At 41.3% G+C, this 27732-nt stretch overlaps 1 protein-coding gene across 3 annotated transcripts; it reads right to left on the bottom strand.

Annotated features, from left to right (window-relative positions):
- Positions 1-451: 451 nt before the first annotated feature.
- Positions 452-27382, bottom strand: TRAFD1 (TRAF-type zinc finger domain containing 1). Of its 3 annotated transcripts, XM_017660214.3 has the most exons (13): positions 27227-27327; positions 24782-24847; positions 21168-21395; positions 20580-20715; positions 20410-20463; positions 17895-18297; positions 16858-17064; positions 5415-5491; positions 3939-4169; positions 2876-2996; positions 1853-2192; positions 1557-1629; positions 452-1329 (listed from the first exon to the last, which is right to left on the bottom strand). In XM_017660214.3, the coding sequence occupies exons 4-13, from the start codon at positions 20610-20612 to the stop codon at positions 1282-1284; spliced, it is 1587 nt and encodes a 528-aa protein (XP_017515703.3). In that variant the 5' UTR covers positions 20613-20715; positions 21168-21395; positions 24782-24847; positions 27227-27327; the 3' UTR covers positions 452-1281. The 3 variants fall into 3 exon arrangements, with proteins under 3 accessions (XP_017515703.3, XP_017515700.3, XP_017515701.3); XM_017660211.3 differs by lacking the exon at positions 21168-21395 and having other exon boundaries at positions 27227-27382; XM_017660212.3 differs by lacking the exons at positions 21168-21395; positions 27227-27327 and adding an exon at positions 25830-25962.
- Positions 27383-27732: the final 350 nt, after the last annotated feature.

Raw genomic sequence — 27732 nt, 5'->3', positions numbered from 1 at the left:
CGTCATTCCTTTCCACCAAAGAAATGGGGAAATTCTTCCCACCTTCCCCAACCCCACTTGGTCATTGGGAGAAATGGCCTAAGGTGCTAGGTGGTCCTGTGCATACTGAGGTGGTGAGGGGTAACAGATTTAAGCTAAGGCTCAACTACTCTCAGGATTGAGGCTTCTAAGGAATTTGCCTCTTTACTCACTGGGAGGCAGCCCCCAACCCTCCAAGTCATCACCAGAGCTGCAGCAACCTGCCAGTTTCCTCAAAGTCCAGTGTAAGAGAAAACTACACCCTGAATGTCTGGCACTCTGCGAAGCTCACGCTGGATCTGCTAGGGTTCCCGGAAGCACAAAAAATGCCTCATCCTGCTCATCTTCCTCTGTATCTCAGAGCTGATTCCAGCCCACTCTGGCCTCCCTGAGGTCTCCACAGAGGGCCCAGGAGAAGGAAACAAGACTCAGGTGAACTCCAAGTACAAACTTTATTTCTATTACAAGGATGTTAATAATTATAATAATAGTAAAATAAAACGGGGATGAAAAGGGGCTCTGATACTTGGTTTTCAGAGCAAGCCGTGGCACTTAAGCCCCAGCCCTGCTCAGGGCAGAGTCCAGCATGGCCCCGGCAAGGACAGGGAGCCCCTGACCACCTCCATCGGGAAGCAGCTGAAGACGAAGGAGCTGTGCTCCCACCAGAAATGGAAGGCAGCGAGGCCGAATGCCAAAGAAGCAGAGTGAAAGAACAAAGCCCCACGTCCACTCATCTCCAGAAGCCTTGTTCTTAACACATATCGAGATCAGCCTGGACACTTTACTACAGCTCCTCCACACATACCAGAGGCCCAAATTCTCGAGTGGAAAGGGGCAGTACACAGGAAGGTACCTAGAAGTTCCCAAATTTAGGCCTCTGCAGGGAAGAGAATCAGCTCACCGGAAAGTACCAGGTCTCTCAAACCCTCTCCTCCTGCCACCAGGACCACACAGCACCAAGAAGCAGCGGTGACAGAATATCGAAAGGTGGAGAGCCCGGGCCGGGGGAGGCCACACGTGTATTTCTGTGCTGCCAAAAGGCAGCAGCTAAAACTGAAACATTTCTCACCAGGCTCCCTGCTAACCCTCCCTCAAAACCCCAAACTCCCACAGCACAATCTCAAAAGACACAAAATGGCCATAACCTAGAAAAAGATAAAATCCATAAAATCTCCCCTGCCCACAAAGCCTGATGGGCAGGCCTGCGTGTGGGGACAGCTGCCGGGCGGGGAGGCAGCGCGTGCGGGTGCTCTGCGGACGCCGTCACTCCTCCGCTGCATCCCCAGTGCCCTGCTGCTTGGGGGGTTTTGCCTGTTGAAGAACAGAACACAAGCACAGTTCATGTAGAAGTGAAAAGGCAGTATCCCTCCTCCAGATACCAGAAAACATCAAGCTTCTATAGAAACTTCCTCATCAAAAGCCAACAGAAGACCCCTTGAGCCACAGTCGGCCTGATGCCCAGGCTCCTCTGACCCCCGGATCCACACCAGCCCCGCCCGCTGAGTCCCCAGGGCATTACGGGCTGCATCCCCAGCTACCTTTGCAGTTCTGTTGCGGTAGCTGGTAGTCATGGGGGTGACCCGGGTGTTCCTGCCTCCTTCACTCCTACCACTAAAAAGAAAAGGATTAGAAATTAGTTCATGAGATGCCCCTGAGGGAAAGTCAAAAACAGAAATAGCTAGAACCAGACAAAAGCGATTCTCTAGTAGCAGACAAAGCCACCAAACCACAAAACCCCACAGATAACATTTTGGAATCTGGCCACAACTGAAGCAATGTCCACACCCATGTTCTCCCAAGCTGCCCGAAGCTCCACTCCCAGGCTGATTCCTACCTCACTCCACATCTCCCTGAAGGCCCACAGGGGAAAGAGGGCACAAGGTTTTCTGGGTAGAGATTTCGAACGGGGTGAATCACTGGAACATGCCCGGTGGCCAGGGCCCCATTATGGCTGTTTTGATTCCTCCCCCGGATGTCCTGGCTGTCTAAGTTGTTGAGCTTCCGTACACGAGGAGGGCTGGGCTGGCACCCAGGCCTGGAGCCTGGTGTGGACGCTGGCACTCGGTTATAGGCAGCCATCATATTGTTAATGGGTCTGCTTGGGGGAAGAGGGTAGGTGGGCCCTTTGGCTGTTTCTTGCTTGGTATCATCCATGCAACCAGAAGACAGGGCTCCTGAGAAGAGGAAAGAGCAAAAGCTTTAGGGAAAAGCCTGCTCTCTTAAAATTAGTGCTCGATTCAGGGCAGGAACAAAAACATTCTAGATAGAAGACAAATGCCTCACCCCTAAAGGCTGCCTGAAACCCACATCCAGGCCAAGGTTGGGAACACTTTGTCCACACTGTATACTTTATTCCCTGGGTCCTCAAGTACAGATTCCTAACTTCAACAATGGTATGCAAGACAACCTTGAAAATAATTTCCAACTGTCTTTGTAGTAGCTGGGTTTCAAAAAGTTTAGTTGCCTAGTCATAAAGCTCTTATATAATAGTACTAATAAGTTCAAGTACTCTAAGCATATTTCAACTAGAAGCAGTGGCTTAGGGCTGCTCCAGTAAATTCTGAAAATTATTTCCAAATAATCCACTAAGCACATAGACAAGAAACCCAATGCGGAACAAGCACCGACAAGCATGTCTCACGGCTGTCCCCAAAGCCACCACCCCATAAACCTATACTTGAGACAGCTCAGTCTAACAGAGAACCACAACTAGTCTCAAGGGAGTCTCCAGGGTGATCCTACTGGGCTTGGTGACTTGGGATTCAGGTAACCCCCACGTTAGAGTAGCAGGTGAAAAGTGGTGAGCAGGCCTGAGCCAACAGCAGACCTTCAGCCTTGGCTCAGCCCTGGCTAATACCCTGGTGTCTGACACGCCTCTTGGGCAGCTCTGGTGAGATCTCTTGATGCTGGAAATCCTGTTTAGGCATCCCCTCCATCACACGATTGTTTGCTGTGGCTGGGCGTTGGTCACACTGGTTCTAACAAGAAAAAACAGAATTAGTACCTGAGTCATTCCTAGGAGAGGAAGCAGTGGGAAGAAACGAAGAAACAGCAGGTTGGGTGAACACCTTTGGGAGGTGGACTCACAACCACTGAGAGGAAGGGCCTGGGACTAAGAGCACATCTGGAATGGAGGGATCATGCCCATCAGCACCCAAGGCAGAAGCACTGTCTGATGTGTGCAGGGATGAAGGGCGGGCTGGTCTTGGGAGTCCAGAAAAGTATGTCTACACTTAGACTACAGAGTATCTGCATGGTTGTTTATTTCACAACCTCCCCTAGGAGGAAACAAGCAGTTACTTACCTACTGCTTTATCCAAAAGCAAAAGTGTTTATTACAGAAATGGAATGTGTGGTCTTTTAGCAACAGCTATACGGCATCAACTACAGAAACAACCCTGAAGATAACTGCAGTTAGCTCCCCATTACAAACAAGACTGTGCAGGATATGTTTTCCACTAACAGACTGGAATCCTAGGATGTAAAAGGTGAAAAGGGGCTTCATATTGTCTAGTCTAACTCCTTCATTTATAGATATATCCCCAGTGAAGGGACAGGACCTCTCCAAAGTGTACCATGAGGGCAATGCAAGAACCAGACCCAAAAGCCTGGCCGAAAGTAGAATGTGTCAGTGGCCTCAGGGAAAGCCTCACCTAAACCCTTCTGGCCGGTCCTCCACACCTGCTTAAATGGAGTCCTGTCTCCTTAGCCTGCAGCTAGAAGCACGGCAGTTTCAGTTGATAGAGGCAGAGAAAGTCTGAAGGCCTTGGGTACTGTACCTCAGACAGCTCACAAAACAGGGCATGGCCAGCAGCCAGGGCAGGCGCAAAGGCCAAAGAAGCGTTCCCAGCTCGGAAAGCCTCAGGGCTGCTCGGAGGGTCGGCAGGGGTGAGGCGGGCAGGTCCTTCAGGGACTCTCACCTGGTGATGGAAGAATACTTCCTCTTCGAGCTGTACCCCACAGAATTCACATGGGATGATGATGCCGCCCTCCACAGGGGGTGAACTGCTCAGGCCCATCAAAGAGTCTAACTGGTGACTCGCAGCCTGCTGCAGAAACTTCTGGAAGACGACATCAGGGTCCTCCACCCCTTTGGGGGAAGTGCTGCCCATACGAAGTGAAGGTAAGACACATGAAGAGCTACAGCTTGTCTGCCTCAAAAAACATAGGTCAAAAAAAAAAGCAGAAGTTAAGGAAAAGACTGCTTTTCTAAAGCATTCTCTAGAAGTCACAAATTTTAATAATACGTAAAGGGAGAGGTACTAAAAAGGATCAGGGGATCACAGATGAAATAGCCATTTTCCTTTTATATTAAACATTTCTCTGCATGTGTTTTTTGTTTTGGGGTTTTTTTCACTATGTTCACGTGATTATTATTTTTTTAATTTGAAAGATTCAATATTCTTCCCAGAACCATACAGTAAGAGAGGCCCAGATTATTATTAATTCTGATAACGGATTTTCTTATGCTGCTCCCAAACCAAAAACGAGATGTATTCAAATACTGCACTGTTCCACTTATGGGGGAATGTATGTTCTACCAGAGCACAGAGACTACTGAATAGTTATGGAAATGCCAGAGTAGGACAAACCAAATCATAAAGAGCAACTGGGTGTTAAGGGAAAAAGTAGTCCCTCCACCAGGAATCCTCGAACACAAAAAGTATTCTCTAATCATCCCTAAATGGCTCAAGAACTTCCAATCATTCAAAAAATATCTGACACCATTCATACACCAGGTACTGAGAAATTTGGAAGGTAGGAAAACTTAGAACCTGTCCTCAAGGAACTCAGCCTAGAATTGCAGCCAAAAGGGGATCAAGAAACCACATCACCAAGTGATAGGCTAAAAGAGAAGCGGGCACAGGACCTTCCGGAAGTGCACAGATGGGAACTCTGACCGAGCCTCCAGAGTATTCCTCAGGATGATTTCCTGACAGTCATGTCTGAACCACGTCTATGAGTAAGGGGTCTGTATGTTGCTGAGTATGTTGAGGAGGCAGGGGTGGAAGGCCACACACCTTGCAGACAGAAAAAGTACAAAAAGACCTCAAACCCTTCCAGGGAACTGCAAGGACTTCAGTATGACTCCAATACATCAAAATGTGGCATGAGATAAGACCAGATTACAAGATGGTCAGCAGAGATGCATCCTACTCTCCACGGTATGGAGTGAGTGACTGGGCCTGGTGGAATGAACATTACTTTATTGAAGAGGGAACCAGGCTGAGTTCTCATACTCCTACGGTCAGGTACACCATGGTAAAAAGCACAGGTGCTACTCCTACCACAGGAGTTGTATTAAATGGCTTACTAAAGACCTTCATGTGGCCTATTAACACCAACTAGAGCCCACACGCATTCCTAATAAAGCCCTCTAGTAATTCACAACACACCTGATGGTCAATCAGCAGCTCCTCTGGAAAGAGTTCCTCACAAAATTCACAAGGCAACATGGTCTTGCCAGCGGCACCTAGGTATCAGGCCACATAGTCAGACTTAGAATGAACAGAACAAGCTTGATTCCACCTTTTATCCCCTTTGTGGGGTTTTATATAAAAGTGTGACATCCTTTGACATTTCTCAGATGTAGCAATTCGTGGGCCTATAAATCCTCAGTGGAACCATCTAAGAGACAAACCCTAAAAATATTCCACTATGGAAAAATAGATTTACTTATTACCATTTCCTGAGTAGCAGTAAAGTAGTAGCTTACCCACTACTCTGATTAAGGAAGAAATTTAAATGTGTAATTACCCTAGGCACTAGTCTAAGGGCCTTCTGTACATTACTTCAATCCTTAGGAAAAACTTATGAAGCAAATCCTACATTATCTGCATTTTACAGATGAAGGAATTGAGGCTCATATATGGCTGGCTGGCAGACAAATATCCTGAAAAAACCCTCCCAGTACAAAATTCCAAAATGTTGTGCCTGGGAACGGCGCCGGAGGACAAAGAATATCCCGCGTTTCTCCCTGCGAAACCTGGGGGCGGGTGCCTGAGACCGGTGCCTGAGGACGGAGGAGGTCGCGCGTTTTTCCCCTTTTTTTTTTTTTTTTTTTTTCTCTTTTTGGTGAGCGCTTTTTGGAAGCCTTGAAGGGACGGGGACCCCAGTGCTAGGGAGGCACGGTGGCGGGACTGGTGAGCGGGTGGCTGGGACCGGCGCTGAGGACAAAGAATATCCCCCGTTTTTCCCTGCGGGACTGGTGGGCGGGTGCCTGAGACCGGCACTTGAGGACAGAGGAAATCGCGCGTTTTTCCCCTTTTTTTTTCTCTTTTCTGCAAGTGCTTTTTGGAAGCCTAAAAGGGACAGGGACCCCGGTGCTAGGGAGGCAGGGCGGCGGGACTGGTGAGCGGGTGCCTGGGACCGGCACCTGAGGACAAAGAATATCCCGCGTTTTTCCCTGTGGGACCGGTGGGTGGGTGCCTGAGACCGGCACCTGAGGACGGAAGAAATCGCGCGTTTTTCCCCTTTTTTTCTCTCTTTTTGGCGAGTGCTTTTTGGAAGCCTTGAAGGGACAGGGACCCCGGTGCTAGGGAGGCAGGGCGGCGGGACTGGTGAGCGGGTGTCTGGGACAAGTGCCTGAGGACAAAGAATATCGAGCGTTCCTTCCCTGCGGGACCGGTGGGTGGGTGCTTTTTGGAAGCCTTGAAAGGACAGGGACCCTGGTGCTAGGGAGACAGGGCAGCAGGACCAGAGAGCGAGTGCCTGGGACCGGCACCTGAGGACAAAAAAAAAAAAAAAAAAAAAAATCGCTTGCTTTTTCCTTTTTTTTTTTTTTTTTTTTTCCCATTCTCTCTGTTCCCTCTCTCATTGTTGCTTGTTGTTTTGGTTTGGAGAGTGCTTTTTGGAAGTCTTACAGGGGCAGGACAGGTCACTTAGACCAGAGGCAGGGAATCTGGGGATCTCTGGGCACTCTAACCCCCTGGGCAGCAGGGAGCACAGAGGCCCCTTACGGAGATAAATAGCCTCCTGGCCGCTCCCCCTCCAACGGGGCTCCACCATTTTGGAGGAACAGCCCCAGCCAGGCCAAGCTCACAGCAACAGCGGAGATAAACCCCAAAGCAACTGGGCAGGAAGCAGAAGCCCTGTCTGCGCACAGCTGCCCCGCACAAGCCACTAGAGGTCGCTATTCTCCCAGGAAAAGGCCACAAACCAACAAGAAGGGAAGCTCTTCCAGCGGTCACTTGTACCAGCTCTGCAAACTATCTCTATCACCATGAAAAGGCAAAACTACAGGCAGACAAAGATCACAGAGACAACACCTGAGAAGGAGACAGACCTAACTAGTCCTCCTGAAAAAGAATTCAAAATAAAAATCATGAACATGCTGACAGAGATGCAGAAAAAAATGCAAGAGCAAGGGGATGAGATGCAGAGAAAAATGCAAGAGCAGTGGGATGAGATGCAGAGAAAAATGCAAGAGCAGTGGGATGAAGTCCGGAAGGAGATCACAGATGTCAGGAAAGAGATCACAGAAGTGAAACAATCCCTGGAAGGATTTATAAGCAGAATGGATAAGATGCAAGAGGCCATTGAAGGAATAGAAGCCAGAGAACAAGAACGTATAGAAGCTGACATAGAGAGAGATAAAAGGATCTCCAGGAATGAAACAACACTAAGAGAAATATGTGACCAATACAAAAGGAAAAACATTCGTATTATAGGGATACCAGAAGAGGAAGAAAGAGGAAAAGGGATAGAAAGTGTCTTTGAAGAAATGATTGCTGAAAACTTCCCCAAACTGGGGGAGGAAATAATCAAACAGACCATGGAATTATACAGAACCCCCAACAGAAAGGATCCAAGGAGGACAACACCAAGACACATAATAATTAAAATGGCAAGGATCAAGGACAAGGAAAGAGTTTTAAAGGCAGCTAGAGAGAAAAAGGTCACCTATAAAGGAAAACCAATCAGGCTAACATCAGACTTCTCAACAGAAACCCTACAGGCCAGAAGAGAATGGCATGATATACTTAATGCAATGAAACAGAAGGGCCTTGAACCAAGGATACTGTATCCAGCACGACTATCATTTAAATATGATGGTGGGATCAAACAATTCCCAGACAAGCAAAAGCTGAGGGAATTTGCTTCCCACAAACCACCTCTACAGGGCATCCTACAGGGACTGCTCTAGATGGGAGCACCCCTAAAAAGAGCACAGAACAAAACACACAACATATGAAGAATGGAGGAGGAGGAATAAGAAGGGAGAGAAGAAAAGACTCTCCAGACAGTGTATATAACAGCTCAATAAGCGAGCTAAGTTAGGCAGTAAGATACTAAAGAAGCTAACCTGGAACCTTTGGTAACCACGAATCTAAAGCTTGCAATGGCAATAAGTACTTATCTCTCAATAGTCACCCTAAATGTAAATGGACTTAATGCACCAATCAAAAGACATAGAGTAATAGAATGGATATAAAAGCAAGACCCATCTATATGCTGCTTACAAGAAACTCACCTTAAACCCAAAGATAAGCATAGACTAAAAGTCAAGGGATGGAAAAACATATTTCAGGCAAACAACAGTGAGAAGAAAGCAGGGGTTGCAGTACTAATATCAGACAAAATAGACTTCAAAACAAAGAAAGTAACAAGAGATAAAGAAGGCCACTACATAATGATAAAGGGCTCAGTCCAACAAGAGGATATAACCATTCTAAATATATATGCACCCAATACAGGAGCACCAGCATATGTGAAGCAAATACTAACAGAACTAAAGAGGGAAATAGACTGCAATGCATTCATTGTAGGAGACTTCAACACACCACTCACCCCAAAGGATAGATCCACCGGGCAGAAAATAAGTAAAGACACACAGGCACTGAACAACACACTAGAACAGATGGACCTAATAGACATCTATAGAACTTTACATCCAAAAGCAACAGGATATACATTCTTCTCAAGTGCACATGGAACATTCTCCAGAATAGACCACATACTAGCTCACAAAAAGAGCCTCAGTAAATTCCACAATATTGAAATTCTACCAACCAATTTTTCAGACCACAAAGGTATGAAAGTAGAAATAAATTCTACAAAGAAAACAAAAAGGCTCACAAACACATGGAGGCTTAACAACATGCTACTAAATAATCAATGGATCAATGAACAAATCAAAATAGAGATCAAGGAATATATAGAAACAAATGACAACAACAACACTAAGCCCCAACTTCTGTGGGATGCAGCGAAAGCAGTCTTAAGAGGAAAGTATATAGCAATCCAGGCACACTTGAAGAAGGAAGAACAATCCCAAATGAATAGTCTAACATCACAATTATTAAAACTGGAAAAAGAAGAGCAAATGAGGCCTAAAGTCAGCAGAAGGAGGGACATAATAAAGATCAGAGAAGAAATAAACAAAATTGAGAAGAATAAAACAATAGCAAAAATCAACGAAACCAAGAGCTGGTTCTTTGAGAAAATAAACAAAATAGATAAGCCTCTAGCCCAACTTATTAAGAGAAAAATAGAGTCAACACAAATCAACATAATCAGAAATGAGAATGGAAAAATCACGACAGACTCCACAGAAATACAAAGAATTATTAAAGACTACTATGAAAACCTATATGCCAACAAGCTGGAAAACCTAGAAGAAATGGACAACTTCCTAGAAAAATACAACCTCCCAAGACTGACCAAGGAAGAAACACAAAAGTTAAACAAACCAATTACAAGCAAAGAAATTGAAACAGTAATCAAAAAACTACCCAAGAACAAAACCCCGGGGCCGGACGGATTTACCTCGGAATTTTATCAGACACACAGAGAAGACATAATACCCATTCTCCTTAAAGTGTTCCACAAAATAGAAGAAGAGGGAATACTCCCAAACTCATTCTATGAAGCCAACATCACCCTAATACCAAAACCAGGAAAAGACCCCACCAAAAAAGAAAATTACAGACCAATATCCCTGATGAATGTAGATGCAAAAATACTCAATAAAATATTAGCAAACAGAATTCAACAGTATATCAAAAGGATCATACACCATGACCAAGTGGGGTTCATCCCAGGGATGCAAGGATGGTACAACATTCGAAAATCCATCAACATCATCCACCACATCAACAAAAAGAAAGACAAAAACCACATGATCATCTCCATAGATGCTGAAAAAGCATTTGACAAAATTCAACATCCATTCATGATAAAAACTCTCAGCAAAATGGGAATAGAGGGCAAGTACCTCAACATAATAAAGGCCATATATGATAAACCCACAGCCAGCATTATACTGAACAGCGAGAAGCTGAAAGCATTTCCACTGAGATCGGGAACCAGACAGGGATGCCCACTCTCCCCACTGTTATTTAACATAGTACTGGAGGTCCTAGCCACGGCAATCAGACAAAACAAAGAAATACAAGGAATCCAGATTGGTAAAGAAGAAGTTAAACTGTCACTATTTGCAGATGATATGATACTGTACATAAAAAACCCTAAAGACTCCACTCCAAAACTACTAGAACTGATATCGGAATACAGCAAAGTTGCAGGATACAAAATCAACACACAGAAATCTGTAGCTTTCCTATACACTAACAACGAATCAATAGAAAGAGAAATCAGGAAAACAATTCCATTCACCATTGCATCAAAAAGAATAAAATACCTAGGAATAAACCTAACCAAGGAAGTGAAAGACTTATACTCTGAAAACTACAAGTCACTCTTAAGAGAAATTAAAGGGGACACTAATAAATGGAAACTCATCCCATGCTCATGGCTAGGAAGAATTAATATCGTCAAAATGGCCATCCTGCCGAAAGCAATATACACATTTGATGCAATCCCTCTCAAATTACCAGCAACATTCTTCAATGAATTGGAACAAATAATTCAAAAATTCATATGGAAACACCAAAGACCCCGAATAGCCAAAGCAATCCTGAAAAAGAAGAATAAAGTAGGGGGGATCTCACTCCCCAACTTCAAGCTCTACTACAAAGCCATAGTAATCAAGACAATTTGGTACTGGCACAAGAACAGAGCCACAGACCAGTGGAACAGATTAGAGACCCCAGAAATTAACCCAAACATATATGGTCAATTAATATTTGATAAAGGAGCCATGGACATACAATGGCAAAATGACAGTCTCTTCAACAGATGGTGCTGGCAAAACTGGACAGCTACATGTAGGAGAATGAAACTGGACCATTGTCTAACCCCATATACAAAGGTAAACTCAAAATGGATCAAAGACCTGAATGTAAGTCACGAAACCATTAAACTCTTGGAAAAAAACATAGGCAAAAACCTCTTAGACATAAACATGAGTGATCTCTTCTTGAACATATCTCCCCGGGCAAGGAAAACAACAGCAAAAATGAGCAAGTGGGACTACATTAAGCTGAAAAGCTTCTGTACAGCGAAAGACACCATCAATAGAACAAAAAGGAACCCTACAGTATGGGAGAATATATTTGAAAATGACAGATCTGATAAAGGCTTGACGTCCAGAATATATAAAGAGCTCACACGCCTCAACAAACAAAAAACAAATAACCCAATTAAAAAATGGGCAGAGGAACTGAACAGACAGTTCTCCAAAAAAGAAATACAGATGGCCAAGAGACACATGAAAAGATGCTCCACATCGCTAATTATCAGAGAAATGCAAATTAAAACTACAATGAGGTATCACCTCACACCAGTAAGGATAGCTGCCATCCAAAAGACAAACAACAACAAATGTTGGCGAGGCTGTGGAGAAAGGGGAACCCTCCTACACTGCTGGTGGGAATGTAAATTAGTTCAACCATTGTGGAAAGCAGTATGGAGGTGCATCAAAATGCTCAAAACAGACCTACCATTTGACCCAGGAATTCCACTCCTAGGAATTTACCCTAAGAACGCAGCAATCAAGTTTGAGAAAGACAGATGCACTCCTATGTTTATCGCAGCACTATTTACAATAGCCAAGAATTGGAAGCAACCTAAATGTCCATCTGTAGATGAATGGATAAAGAAGATGTGGTACATATACACAATGGAATACTACTCAGCCATAAGAAGTGGAAAAATCCAACCATTTGCAGCAACATGGATGGAGCTGGAGAGTATTATGCTCAGTGAAATAAGCCAAGCAGAGAAAGAGAAATACCAAATGATTTCACTCATCTGAGGAGTATAGGAACAAAGGAAAAACTGAAGGAACAAAACAGCAGCAGAATTACAGAACCCAAAAATGGACTAACAGGTACCAAAGGGAAAGGAACTGGGGAGGATGGGTGGGCAGGGAGGGATAAGGGGGGGAAGAAGAAGGGGGGTATTAAGATTAGCATGCATGGGGGGGAGGGAGAAAGGGGAGGGTGGGCTGCACAACACAGAGAGGACAAGTAGTGACTCTACCACATTTTGCTAAGCTGATGGACAGTAACCGTAATGTGGTTGTTAGGGGGGACCTGATATAGGGGAGAGCATAGTAAACATAGTATTCTTCAGGTAAGTGTAGATTAAAAATTTTAAAAAAAAAAGAAAGAAAGAAAGAAAAGGGGGATTACTCCTTAACAGGATAAAACTATTGGTAAATCAAAGATCAACGCATGCTTTAAATATCCTTAATGTTGATCACTTAAAGGGTGTCAGATGATCAGCTATGGAGGTACTCTTTTCTGATAATATTCCTTTCTCTTAATTAAAAAAAAAAAAAAAAAAAAGCAGTTACTGTGTGCTGACCTCCAATGAGTTCTGCACAGTGGTATAGAGGGCATGTCAAAGTGTGGGCAAAGGGTCTGTTTGTTTCTACGCAGAAGATCAAGGCCTAGCTTGGATACCCAGAAAATGAACTAAGATACGATATGAGGAGGAGCTTCCGGCATCAGCACTCTCTGGAGGACTCGTGCCGGGGGATGATCATCAAAAAGCCTCCACAGGGATCCGGACGATGCTGCGGTTGTGGCTGCATCCAGCCCACCGTCTCCTGGACTTGCCATAAGAAGGAGGAGGGAGATGTCTAGGCTGGCATGTGCATACAGTGAGACAACGAATTTGACTGGATCTGTACTGTTGGAACTCAACCAGGAGTTGGGAGGGGTGCAAGTTGTAGCACCCCAAAATCTCATGACTATAGACTATCTATGGTTAAAAGAACATATGGGATGTGAACAGATCCCAGAAATGGGCTGCTTTAATTTGTCTGATGGTTCAAGTACAGTTGGAAAATATCCATCATATCATAGATAAATTTTCACAAATGCCTAGGGTGCCTAAATGGTTTTCTTGGCTTCACTGGAGATGGCTGGTAATTATAGATTTGCTTTGTTTATGTCACCGTATTCCTATTATGTTAATATGTGTGTGCAAATTAGTTAGTAGTTTAAAACCTATACATACTTAAGGTACTATACAAGAAGATATGTCAAAGAAATAATCAATCCTCCCAAGTTTCCTTCATATGCTACATCTATAGCTTTTCTTCTTCCTTCCTAATTACAAACCTTAAATAGAATTCGTGCCTCATATCGAATTTACCGAGTATCATAATTCCTCCAGGTGGTAAAGATACCTCGAGACAAGTGCTGGGCATAGAAGCCACAGGGCATAAATCTGCAAAGAAGTAAAAAGCTAACCTTTGCAAACAATATGGCTTCTCTCTCACTTACCAACTTTACATTTCCCTGTATGGCCCCGGAAGATGACTGGTTAGCCAGAGACGGGTAAGATTCCTCAAGGGAGGAACAACCTAAGACAGGCACAGTCGCAGGGCGGCCATCAGGTGAGAATTTGGGGATCAACAGAGGTGAGGCTCAGAACCTCACCCCCCCTGCTTTGAGAGAAATCTTCTGCATCCGTGGATGTCTTGCTGCCCTTGTCTAGCCTGGATTAATACTTAGTCCATAGGCACACACCTGATCATCTGATCATCTACATTTGCCTTCTTACAGCACTAAACTATGAAAATTCCAAAATGTTGCATAAAAGTAACATAAGGGAGTAAATAAATAAGAACAATTTTAAACCGAGGATCCCCAAAACAAAACAGTCTCTATAAGACTGCTGAACAAATGGAAGGTGAACAAGGAAAGGAGGTAAGGAAACTTGCCTTACTAGGTTTTGGCTCTGGGCAGAAGAGAGGAAAAAAAGTCTCTGCTAAAGAAGAGTAACCAGAGTTTGGCCTTTACATGGATTTGAGTTCAGAATCTACATTTTATGTTTTTACATCAATTCACATTTATGATTTTTAAAAACCCAAGCCAAAATTTCAATTTAAACTTGCCCTAGTTAGTAGTATCCCTAGGCAACTGCTAGAAGCATATTTGAATACTCATAGAAGAATACATCAGAACACTCATGTTAAAACACACGCACACAGAGGGAAGCAGCAAGCCGCCATGAGTAAGAGCTGGCAGAAACAACACAGAGCAAAAAACAGATTTTAGAGATATTTTCAGTTACAATAGAAAAATATATTTAACATGTTTAAAGGCATGTTAAAAAGGAAATTGGAAAAGGAATACCTCCCATACAAGACATTACTTAAAAAGTGCTGAGGCACACTGAAGAAAATTAAACAGAAAAATAGAACAAATGAAAAGTACAGTCACTGAAATGAAACCTCAATAGACATATTAAAAAGATTAGAAAGACAGATAAGAAATTACCCAGAATGCACACAGAAGACAAAAAAAAATGGAAAATATAAGTTAAGAACATGAGGATAGAGTCCAATACATGTAAACAGAAATGAAGGAGAGACTACAGAGAATGGGAGACAGGCAATAATCAAAGAAATACAGATGACAATTTCCATATAGGGAAAAATACTATATTTATGAATCAGGAAGGTCAGCAAATCCCAATAAATTTAAAGCCAGAGAAATCACGACTAAACTGCAGAACACCAAAGACAAAAAGATTTTAAAGTCAGTCAGACAGAAAAAACAGTACCTACAGAGAAATAATAAACACTAACAGATCTGACTTCTCTATAAACAAAGAACCCAAGAAATAATATATCTTCAAAGAACTAAGACAAAATAATTGACAATCTAGAATTGTATGACCAGAGAAACTATCAAACCTGGAGACAAATAAAGATATTTTCAGACAAACCAAAATAGAGAATATACAATCAATGGACACTTTCAACAGACTTTCTAAAGAATATACCTCAGGAAGAAATTTATCCTAGAAAGAAACTCTCAGAACAAGGAAGAATGGGTGAGCAAAGAAAATCATAAACATAATAAATGATGAATATAGCAAGTATATAAAACAAATATCAAGAGAGAACGCTAACATCAAGTCTTAAAGGGATGATCCAAATTCTAAAGATATTGTATAAATTGGGAGAAGTGTGATGAGGCTAATTAAATTTAGTCTTTATAAAGTTAAAGAAACATGTTGGATAACTACTACAAGAACAGACATGCAGAATATAAATTCCAAACCAGAGAGGAGAAATGGAATGAAACAAGCAAGCAAGCTGTCAGTAAAGCAATCCAAGAAACGACCCAGGAGAAAATAAAGGAGACAACACTGACTCCAGAGTCTCCACCTGTCACTCTGGGCTACTGTAATTTTACTTTCTTCAGCACCAACCTAAATGCTCTGATGAAAGTCAAGTCTGAAGGTTGACAAGAAGGCTCACATTAAAGGATGTGGCTCAGAGTTTAGAAAACACTTTCTCTGGGACTAGGGCATTTTCCGAAGAGATTAATATGTTTGAGAGATGCATGTCATATTTTAGAAGCTCAAGTTGAAGAAAAATCACATCTAAGAGCTGCTTACTTTTCAGATCCCTTAAACCTCTTACAACAACTTGAGCTTTTTAAATATGACATGCATCTCCCAAACATATTATTCTCTGAACAAGAGATTCAAAATGTGGTCCACTGCTCACAATCTAACTTTTATTTTTAAAACTGAGTTTTAATCCAGGGGCCCAATAATATTAAAGAAAAGAATTGTTTTTAAATAGGGGAGTAGAGGGAAGTGAAGTGCTTTATAGAATAATGTCAACTAATAAATATAAAACAAAAGATAGAAAGAGAAAAAAAATCTCCATTTTACACAACTGCCAAACTAATACTTGAGTCAGTCCAGAAGTATCAATGAATGCTAAAACTGCTGGATAAAAGACTGTGAATATCCTATTCCCCAGCAATCTCAAAATAACATCTTGCATCTAGTTATTTTAAAGGGAAAAAGCTAATAATATGACAAATTGGCACACTGAGAGAGACACAGCATCACCAATGTGGCATTCTGCCAAAACCGTAAGCTAAATCTAAACAGGGAAAAACAATTGGACAAATATAAACTGAGAAAGAAATATTCTGCAGAACTAGCCTGGACTCTTCTAAAGTGCCAATATCCTAAATGAAGGAAAAAAAAAAGAGGGTAAACTAAAAAGAACTAAAAGCAATGCATAATCCTGGATTTGAAAACAAAATAAAAACGCTCTAAAAGTTTACACAAATAGGGAACTTAAGCTAAATTTCCTGAGAGTGTTATTTGTATTGTTTACATAGGAGAATGCCCTTGTTCTTAAGAAATACATGCTGAAATAGGGATAAAATGTTATACCCACAACTTACTCTCAAATGGTGCAGGGGGGAAATAATAGATGAATGTAGATAAATGGAAAATACTATAATTGATGAATATAGACAAGGGGTACATAGATAGCCACTGTACTATTCTGACAATTTTTAAAAATAAAAAGTTGGGAAAAGCAAACCAATAAAAAGGCAAATTTTATCTCATGAAAAACTGAGTTTTATATGAATTGTATATATAAAGACAAAAAAACCCCACAAAAAACTGTAGAGACAGAGACTAGTACAAAATAAACAAACCTACCCTTTATGTGATCCGGAGCACTGGGAACCTCATGGGACGGGTCCGCCTCACAAACGGCCCCCCAGAACTCCTGCTCTGCCACACTGGGGGCCTGGCTTTCATTCTGCAGACTTAAGGCCAACATGAAGTCCAAATTTGCACTGTCTTCTCCACCCTCTTTGGGAGGCTGTCGGCTTCTATTCCTTTCCTGCCTTTCTTGTTCTTCCACTGGAAGAAGCAAAAACCAGTGTTTAAGATAAATTACAAGCATCTTACTATGCTAATGTACAGTGACTGTAATGGGATATGTGGTGGGACTTGATAAAAGCGGGAAATATAGTAACCACAATGTTGCTCATGTGAAACCTGAGTATAAGATTGTATATCAATGATACCTTAATAAAAATAAATAAATAATGTCTGTTTTGGATTTAAAAAAAAAAAAGATATTACAGATATTGCCAACCCTTAGCTCAAGTCCATGCCTGCTAAATATTCAAGGTATACAGGTGTCTATGGAAAAACAAAGGAGGCCCAGCCCTCCCTTTCTCAGAGGACTCTAAATATTAAGTCAGCCATGATAAAAGGCTCCTTTATCATTCTCATTTTTTAGTTAATAAGCAATATTACTGAGCTGTAACTATGTTTTCTGTATTACAGCAGAATGATCTAAAGCATGGGGTCACATTCCCTGAACTCAAATCCCAGCCCTACCATTTACCTTCCCTCATAGACTGTTGTGAGAACTAAATGAGTCAATATATGTAAAGTACTGTGCAAATGCCTGAAGCACAGCGGGGGTACTCTGTAAATGTCAGCTATTAATAGCACTGTCATCATCATCGTCATCATCATCATCAACGTTAACTGTGATCCATTAATAATCCAACAGCAAAGAGGTTCTGTTATTCCATCAATAGGAAATTTAGGTATTCTTCCTAATGTTACCTAGCTAGTCAGGTTTCTAAAATTAAGATCTGTTTGGCCCTAAAGTCCTACTTCCATTCACCCTGAGATTTTCATACCATTCCAATTTTCTAATCCCAAACATAACTCACATAGATTATTCTGGATTGGAAACTGAGCTGGTATGTTCCTTTGGTTGTTAGTCCTACTATGGAAAAGGTCTGATTCAAAGGCTCTCAGGGGCCTCCGGGGTAGCCTCATAGGTGGGTCCAGAGCCTCAATTTGTCTGAGAAGTTGGGATGCAATCCAGATTCCATCTTGCCCCCAAGACTCATCATACGCATTAGAAGACATGGCAACCTCATCTCTCTTTTCCTCTCCTCTCCCACAAACTTCAGGGTGAGCCTTCAGATCTTTCACCAAGACATTGCGCCCACAATTGCCACATAACTCCGTCCGGGCACCACAGTAATCTTCATGGTCCTTCAGTTTGAGAACAGAAAGTTCCAAATCACAGTGCTGGCAAAGAGCAAGCCGTAGAGGACACTCAGTCTCCTACAACACAGAGTAATAGAGCAGTTAGGATGTGGATCTAAGAGAAGTCCTGATTTAGCACATGACCAGGAAAGCACAAAGTATTTACTTCAGTATTCTCTTCCAGCCCTAGCTTCACTGTCACACTTCTCTATGCATTTAAGAGTCACAGTTTCTCTCTTTGTTCCTGCCACCAGGTTCTACAAGGAAGAAAGGAAACTTTTAGGAAGAATCTATTTACTCAACTACCCCATCATTTATTTTGTGCACACATTACAAAGTAACCCAAAATCAGCGAAAGAAGCCCAGGAGCAAATAGTAAAAGCATAGCAATTCAGATATGTTTGTCAAAGCTCTACCAGTCCAATTTCCCTCTATGATTCTGATTTGTCATATGTAACTGGTAATGAGGAAGAGACTGCCCTTTAGAAAGACACTGATTTTTCTAATCTCTGCATATGTATATAGCACTGGCTTTAAATTCATCAAATAATGCAGGAGTCACCAATGAAGACAACCCCAAGAGTATCAATGTATTCTGCAGATGAAAGACAAAACTTTTATACTTAAGTTGACCTGTCACTAAAATATACTCAAAACTTAAAAAGATATAAAGGAATATATTACTGTGATATGCACATTTAAAATTTGAGAACTTAACTTCAGAACTTTAATGCAACATCATTTCAAATGTTTAAATAATTTACAACCACTGTGTCAAAGAGCAAAAATGTGTTTTCATACAAATTAAACCCAAGTTCTATTCTAAATGCTACTTTAAACACTTCAGACATTGTATATGCATGGAATACATCTTGTGGAAATCACAAGACACTGATAAAGAGGGCTTGGGAACAGGTGGAAGAGACGTATATGCTTTCATAGCTTTAAATTTATGTACCATGTGGCTATAAAACCAATTCAGAAAGTTCTGTATTTTTTTTTTAGTTTTATTAGAAAAATGACACTGATTTAAGTTACTCAACAGCAAAAGAGCAAATAACTGCTGGCACATACCAGATAATATAGTAAGTACTTTGTTAACAACCCTAAAAGGTACTAGTAACCCACCAGAACAGCAAATAAAGTATAAATATTTCTTTTAAAGAGAATTTTTAAGACTCGAGTTAATCTCTGGTCTACAGCTGTCATAGTCTGACTTGCAAGAATGTTAGGAAGTACTTTGCACTTGTACCTTTATAATCACCATGACTCCCAGAAATAGAAGCTAGATGAAGGGGAAGGGAATCTAGAAGAAAGGGCAGTTGACTGGAGATTGTTTTATGCAACAGGTAGATATTAGAACCAAAGAAATACTCATTATTATTATTAATGTGACCTCAATCACCCCCCTTGCTGGTAAGACCTAATAAGACAGATTAAATGCTTAGAAAAAATAATGAAAGTAGAGTGCCAAAGTACTTATCAGACATTTATGTCTGAGCTGTGGAGTTATAAGTGGTTCTTATCTTTTCATATTTGCCAAATTTTCTACACTGAATATGAATTACCTTTTAAAATCATAAACAATTTGTTTATTTAAGTATATAGAATGAAAAGCACAAGTACAAATCTTGGTAAGCTTTTACATATGAACACTCCTGTGTGACTACCAACTAAACAGTTGTTGGGATTTTTAAAGTGGTAAATTAGTATGCTTATCCAAAAAATATATATGCTCATTCAACTATAGCCAGTTTTATCTCAACTAAGGACCAAATGATACTATGTTTCTCTCGTCAAATGCTGAGGAATTTCTTTAGGTGTAAACAGCATGTTTTCCAAGTAATCAAGAAGTCAAAATAAAATCACAAGATGTAAGGCAGGTTGTGTACTAAGAGGTTGCGCCATACGGGCAACCCCAGGCTTGGCCTGGCACTCAGTGAGACTGCCAATAGCCAAACCACAGTATAAATGATAGACTCAGTTCCAAAGCGAAAGTCTTTGAGGCCTGAGCATGGAGCACAATAGCCATGAGGTGGAATCTGGCAGCAGAGTCAATGCCTCAAACAGGCTTTAAGATGCGAACAAGGACTCAACCAGACTAGACTGGCCTGCTCTGCAGGTGGCTCTATAATCTCAGCAGGACTGGCCCCAAGGTAACTCACTCCCTTCATAGTGTAGCAAACTAACCTCATGATTCTTTAACTGTCTCTTCTCCAACTTCTTATTACATTTGCAGGTCACCTAGGGTAAGAAGAATCAACAAATTGGCTTTGTGACAACATGCTCACTTGCTATTGCAGAACAGCAAGTATAATATAATAATACATTTATGAACATTTGAGTACTTGGTGATTCACCTGACAATGCTCAGTAGACACATGAGTCTTCATGTCAGATTTGGGAAATGGTTCCTTGCAGATGGGACACACACCAATGTTCCTTTGACAGTGGATCTCATGGATGGTAAAGTTAAACACAGGAATTTCTTTTTTGCTACAGAAATAGATCAATGAAAAAGGCAAGCATTACTGACTGATGTATGCATAGTGTTATCACATGGAAACCTATCCAGCCCAACCTTTAGTTTCCATATTTCTGCTTAGTGAATATAAGCTCTTATGATTGGTAATACCCTTGCTTTTCAAGAATTAACTCTGAAGTCAGGTTTGGAATCTTCCGTGCAACACTCAAGTTATGAGTGCTATGCACTATCTCTATAAGCTCAGCCTCTCTCAGAGCTGACCATCATCATCGACATGAAGTCAGACGCCAAGAGAGCTGAGTTACGCTTTTCCAAAACCATCCATGCCCCAAAGTACAATGATAAACTGGATTATAAAAAACAGTCTACCATTTATTTAATCTCACTAGATTTTCCTCCACTAAATTTTATTCTACTCACTGGATTTTATTCTACTAAAAGTTAGAGCAAAAAGAACAGATACCAGCTTTGGGATAGTCAGCAGTGAAAGGGAAACTGCCTCCTTTATGTCCTCCATGCCTTTCAAAGCCCTGTAGCCTGGATGCTTGTTGGGAACATGTTCTCTGACTGGGTTGGTATAAACTTCATTGCAGAACTGTGTAAAAATGAAATCCTGAACCTTTTCTCCCAATCCTGTCTCCTCACTCACTTTTTGCCATTCTCCTTTGTTTAAGGAATCCAATCAAAAATCCTATCAAAGTTACAGAGAAGGGAGGAAAAAAATGACAATCTTAAGTGAAAGCATAAAACCATTTAAATTTAACAGGAGTGTATACACACTGAAACTGAAAGCACATGTTATCCAAAGGCCTTACTTTTACTATCTAAGCTTGTAGATAGCTTTATTAAATGGTTCTAATCTTCATACACAGTCTAAGAAATCTTTCCAAGTTAGATGATTGATGTTCATCTCCCAGTCTGAAAGACCAATACACCAAATTAATGTAAATTCATTTTCATCCAATGGGGGAACTATTAAGGCAGCTCTCATAGCAAAACTAGATTCCTCACAGTAGAGGAATCAACTGTGATCAGAACTTCCTTGGGGCTTTTGTTTAGTTTTATATAGATATGGAATTATGACACAAACAATCAACTATCTCAAATGGATAAAGAGCAAAATTATCAATGTATTGATGAATTTAACTTCCCTTCTTTCTCTGAAATTTCTACCTTTTTAAAGAAACAACTGGTTTTAAGTTAATTCATTTTTTGAACCTAATGTAAGATTGTATATCAATTTTAAAAATTCAGTTTAAAATTTTAAAAGTGTAGAATATTAAAATATACAGTGGAGGGAGCTATAAACCAAAGTTATCATCTAAACTTATTAACAACAATTAAAATCAGCAAATCCCACTATTAAAGATGGGTCAAACTAATACTCTAATATATTACCAGTGCTGGTGTAAACTGTGTAAAAATAGCCTGAAAATGAGTCTCTAAGACCATAAACCTATATGTTCTTTAACCCAGTAATCCCATTCTTAGGATTATGAAGATTTTCATTAGTGTCATAAAATGGTAAAAAATTGAAAATCATTAAAAATATTTAGATAGTAAGTGAACAGCTAAGTCAAGTATAGTACACTGATAAAGTGAAAAAAGCAGAGATCTAGCATGACTGTAAATTGTATGTATGTAAATGCCACAAAAAAATTAATGGCAGTAATTACTGCTTAGGGTGCTGAGATTCTGGGTTCTTCATAGTTTTGACAGCAATCTTAACAGCAAAGAAAAAAAAAGAAAATCAAGAAAAAAATGTCTGGATTTATTATTTTATAGGGCTATTCAGGATAACCTATTGACATAAAGCATTTTACATACACAAGGCCACTAAAATTTTAGAATTAAAACAAAAAATATTAAACCCCACATAATTGTAACATGAAGCAGCAAAAATCAAAAGCAGCTGTCAGGTAAGACCACAGAGCATTTACTATTAAACATTTTCACGTCTTGGGAAAGAAACCACTGAAAGAAAAAGATAAAAGCTATTTGCAACAATTACATGAAACAGTTGACTAGCTTTGTTTTAATTTTAACTGCCAAGATAGTCCCACCAAACTTTCCAACTGAACAAAACACCAATATACTTGCTAGCTACCTAGAGATAATAAAATGAAGAGATAATGAGAACACAATCCCATATCCAGATAAAATTACTAAAAGTCCCAAGGAAGGTCTGACTAGCAAGTTAAAGATGAAATTTCATCTTAAACAGAAATGGCTGAAAGGCAAACCAAGGTTACCAGAAAAGTTCCCAGTAGTCTTCCAAATGCTGAGCACAACATGCCAGAAATTAATTATTTAGTAAAATAAAGTCGAAGGCTTTAATATTAAAGCTTCTGTTCCCTAGAACTGCACTCTCCTCCCACAGAATATTCTGTAAGAATATGCAAAAACACCTTCAAAAAAAAAAAAAAACCTTCAATCACAACAAACTATTATTTTCATTGGTCAGTGGGTCTACTCACAGTTCATAGTTTGAAGAATACCTTTAACTTGTCTTAGGAAAAAATGGGAATATGGTTGTAAAGATAAAACTGTATAACCTAGAATTTAAATAGGGTTACTAGCTGGGAGATCTGTGCTGGCTTAGAAAGCCTTCCATACTAATCTGCTTTTTCTTTAAATTGCTTTGGCTTTGAATAACCTTGTTTTCATTAGCTTTCCATCAACTTACCCTTTTTTTAAACTCCCTTAGTGTCGTTATTTATATATTGTCCTAGGCTTGAGATTCCTTCAAATTGGAGTAAACTAATAAAACAAGAATAGCTTAACTGATGCCAAAGCTGGTAAAACCATTTCTTATAAAACCCACAGTAATGTTTTATTGTGATTATTTGTATCACTGATTACTTTCTATCAGTGAGAGTACATATAAAACCCAATAAAGCTAACATAGTTTTTAAAATGGCAGAAAGTGATAGTGGCATGGTAGGAAAAGATACCCAAGTGTCAAGACACCCTCACAGGAATGAAATCTTCATTCCAAGCTGGGAAGACATATTGTGACCAGCATGTGCTCTGATTATATCCTAAATCTGCCAAAAGGCTGAGCAGAAAGAAAAAGGTCTTAATAAAAAAAGGAAGACTGTTACCTGACCTGAACCTTTCACCAATCTACGCCAAACTATTTTCCTTATTTAACATCTCTTCTTCTTCTTCTGCAATTTGGTAAGGTAAACACAGCACAGACAGTTCTGCTCTGCTTTTTTCTCTGGCTTTCTGTAAAAGCACTTGTATATCATTGAAATACCAAATTCTCAAGAAATTCCAACCAGGGATCACCTGCTTATTAGCTGCACTCCTAACTTTCATTTCTCCAAGAAAAAGTTGCTCTTGCTCTTTTGTGTCACTCATGTGGGTTAAAAACGCTAAAACAGAAAGCATAACATTCAAGACTGTACCCAGTCTTCACTAACAGTTCTAGAATCATGAAATGACAATGACTAAGCTGGACTGCTGGAAGACTTTGACTTTATTTTTAAGTGGAACATTCCTTTAGCAAAATCCTTTATAAAAGAAACAGTGGAACTGCTCTGGTTGAACTGCTCTCTCATGACTAGAAGTAGAGCCAAGCTCACTAAACCTTGCTCCCAACCAATTCCAAGATAACCACTGTAGCCACTAGGGGAACCCTGCAACACAATTTGAAAAACTTTCATCTAGTCCAAACATTTTATTATATTTTTAGTATCTTTTAAATAAATGTTTAAATGTATTTTTCAGAAAGACAAAAAATAAATTCCCTTACTTATAGGTCAAAAAACTGAGGCTCTGAAGCAGTCAAGTGACTTGCTAAAAGCATTAGCTAATTTAAGGCAGGAACCAGCGCCCTGATGTCCGGCTTTATCCCATCACTGTCTTCACTACTCTACACTACCTAAACCAATCATCTTATCAAATTACTAAAAAGGCAATTTTATTCCAAATTGTTAAAAAGGCTTTAGCCCCACATATTTGCATGATATATTATCTGGCTCCATTTTTAACCTGCCAGTAAATAAACCAACTCTTCACAGAAGCCAGTTTGTCTTCATTCCATAACATTTCTTAGATTTAATTTCTTACCAGTTGTCACACAGTCGAGTGTCCTGGTTATCTAGAAATTCAGCCATCTTTAGCTCTTCCTGAAAACTACAGAGGAAGAAGTGTGAACTTTCAATTTCATTTCTGCTTTAAGGATGACATGCAAAACACAAAAAGAAAAGTCTAGTGCACAGAAAATGTCAATAAAACCAGTGCATTAATAAAGCACTTTAACACCCAACACATTTGGGTTTTACCTAATTTTTCAACTTTCATTTTAAAATACTTTGACTTGCAGGAGGAACAGCACAAAGAACTCCCATATACTCCTCCCCCAATTCATAAATAATCACAAATTACAAAATGCAGAAAACTAACACCAATACAATACTAGTAACTAATCTATAGATCTTATTCAAATTTCACAAATCATTCAAACAATTATACCCCTTTTCTGGTTCAAGATCTGATGCAGGGTCACATAACACATTTGGTTATTATTTCTCCTTAACCTTCTTTGACCTGATATTTCTTCAGTCTTCATCTCTCACACCCTTGTTAAGTATACTGGCTAGTTATTTTGTAGAATGTTCTTCAGTTGGGGTTTGATGTTTTTTCATGATCAATACACTTTTGGAAAGAATACCATAGAAGTGATGTTGTGCCCATCTGAGTGCATTATATCAGAAAGCACATGATGTCAACAGTCTTATTATTACAGATGATGTTAACTTTGAGGTAGTTGAAATAGTGACTGCCAGATTTCTCCTCTGTAAAGTTTTCCCTGCTTTTCAAACAAGATGTCAGTGCAGAAAGCAAAGCCCTGGAAACTTTTCTACCAATATTTACTTTAGATTATTCCTTTCCATGAAGCAAAAATAGTCTTAAATACTGCTCCCTAATAGGGCTATTTAATGATTCTGACATTTTCAAACTTACTTTTCAAAACAAATATTCATGTAACATGTTATTTAAGGCCCTGTGTGTCAGACACTGCGGACTGGCACTAATACAAAGTAAAGAAATATAGTACCTGACCTAATAGGATCAATTCAGTGATAGAGAAAAATAAGCAAAGAAAAAGACATACCTTAAGGTGAGTATTTTGATGGAAAAATACAGAGACAAATGAAGATGAAGTGGAGAAAATCTACTTTAGATAAGGGTGATGAGGGTAGAACTTTCTGAGGAGGTAACATTTAAACTAAGACCTTAAGTGCCAAGAGCCAGCCAGCCTAGCAAAGAGGAAGTGAAACAGAGGGTGGGGGTGGGGAAAAAACCCATTCAGGGAATGGACATAAAAGGCAGTGAAAGAGAAAGCGAAGGTAGATCTGGAGGAGCAAAATGAAAACGGGAAATGATTTAAGAATCCTTTATCATGTAGGACAGAAAGTATATTGGATTATATATCCCAAGCTCACCGGTAAACCACAGAAGGGTTTTAAACTAGGGAGTGACATGATTCAAGAAATCCACTCTAATAAGAAATGTAATCTAGGAAAAGGAAGCACCTATGAAAATAAATCACATCTCCAAAAGTGGAAGTCTGGATTCTTTTCTCAGGGCTCTCCCACAGCTGCTAGGGGCGATCTAGCGCGGCCCACCAAACCAAGGCCAGGGCTCCGAGAAAGCAAGTGCAAGGGGACTGGAGGTGACGTGCGGGGCACTCGGGCCTCGCAGTCAACCGCTCGGAGGATCAAATTCTGGTTCCGCCACTCGGTCGACGCGTGCTTTAGCCTCTCTGAGCCTCAAATTCTTCACGCTAACAACTGTCAGTACTTTAAGGGGTCACTGTGAGGGGTGCGTGGGCCAACGCGCGGAGTGCCTTGGTCCAGGAAGTCTTCAAACTGAAAGGAACCCCTCTCCGGGATTTCGGGGACAACCCTCTGCCACCTCAGGGTCAGGACCCGGGAGGCGGTTTCTGAAGGCTCCCTCCCCTAGCCAGGTCCGAGACGTCGGGGATGCGGAGGGCAGAGGGCGCCAGCTTCGCAAACAGCAGTTAACAATTCCTGTGCGCTTATTGATTGCTAAACGCTTTACGCCGACAATCTTTCAATCCAGACCGCAACCCTCTCAGGTGAAAGTCATCATCCTCATTTTAGAGACCGCGGGAGCGTTGCCACAGGGAGACACAGTTACGGCTGCAGAGCTGGTCAGAGGGGAGACTAGAACCCGGGTCCGCTGAGCTAGAGGCCGCACTTGTAGAGGCCACACTAGGCCACCACGACCCGCAAGCCGGCAGCTAGAGGCTCGGGCCCAGCTCCGCCCGGACACCCGCTCCCCAGACGCCGGGAAGGGCGGCGCCCCCGGCCTGTTGAGACCGCGGTTCTCTGACGAGAAAGAGCGGCCTCCCCACTCGCCCAGACTCTGCGACCCCCCGTCCCAGAGCTCCTAAGCGCACCTACTCCGCCCTCGACAGGCCGGCCTCCTCCGCCCGAAATGGAGGTCTCAGGAGGCTCCCCAGGCACGGGCCGCCGCTACACTCACCTGGGACTAGAGGAAGGACGTTGAGCACCCCCGCTTAGACCCCAACACCGAGCCTCCTCAGTCAATCCCCGCACTGAACAACAGCCCCCGGAGCCGCCTCACCACTTCCAACCGTCGCGAAGGAGCGAGCCCATTGGCCAGAGGCGGCCTGGGGTGTTGGCCCACTGGGTAGCACAGTTGTCGCTCCCAGGGCCCCGCCTTCTGCACGCCCATTGGCTCTCCAGAGCTCCACGAGGGCGTGTCCCTGGAAGACCCAGTCCTTGCACATCTGGGATGAGAGGCAGAGACCTGAGGTGGAGACTTGGTTCTGGGCCCAGCAACTGCCCCTGACACAGACCGGTAATATTTGCGTGAATAATACTGTGTAAACATTACTAATAAGGCCTAATATATTAAGGTAATGAATAACATTTGTTCACTCGTCATGAGCCATTAATACTTATTAGTCATTCTTGTTGCTATTATAATATCCTCTGCAAGACACTACAAGGCCCTCTTCAGATTTG

The sequence above is a fragment of the Manis javanica genome, chromosome 15, assembly GCF_040802235.1.
Source record: "Manis javanica isolate MJ-LG chromosome 15, MJ_LKY, whole genome shotgun sequence".
NCBI lineage: Eukaryota > Metazoa > Chordata > Mammalia > Pholidota > Manidae > Manis > Manis javanica.
The sequence above is the reverse complement of the archived record's forward strand: the minus strand, read 5'-3'. Positions and strand labels throughout refer to the sequence as shown.

Coding starts and splice junctions, on each gene's coding strand:
- TRAFD1 (XM_017660211.3), bottom strand. CDS start 24,828: ATGGCTGAATTTCTAGATAACCAGGACACTCGACTGTGTGACAACTG. Junction 5,492..16,857: donor TGCTCCGGATCACATAAAGG/GTAGGTTTGTTT, acceptor CCTGATACCTAG/GTGCCGCTGGCAAGACCATG. Junction 2,193..2,875: donor GAGGCGTGTCAGACACCAGG/GTATTAGCCAGG, acceptor TCCTCTTCTCAG/GAGCCCTGTCTTCTGGTTGC.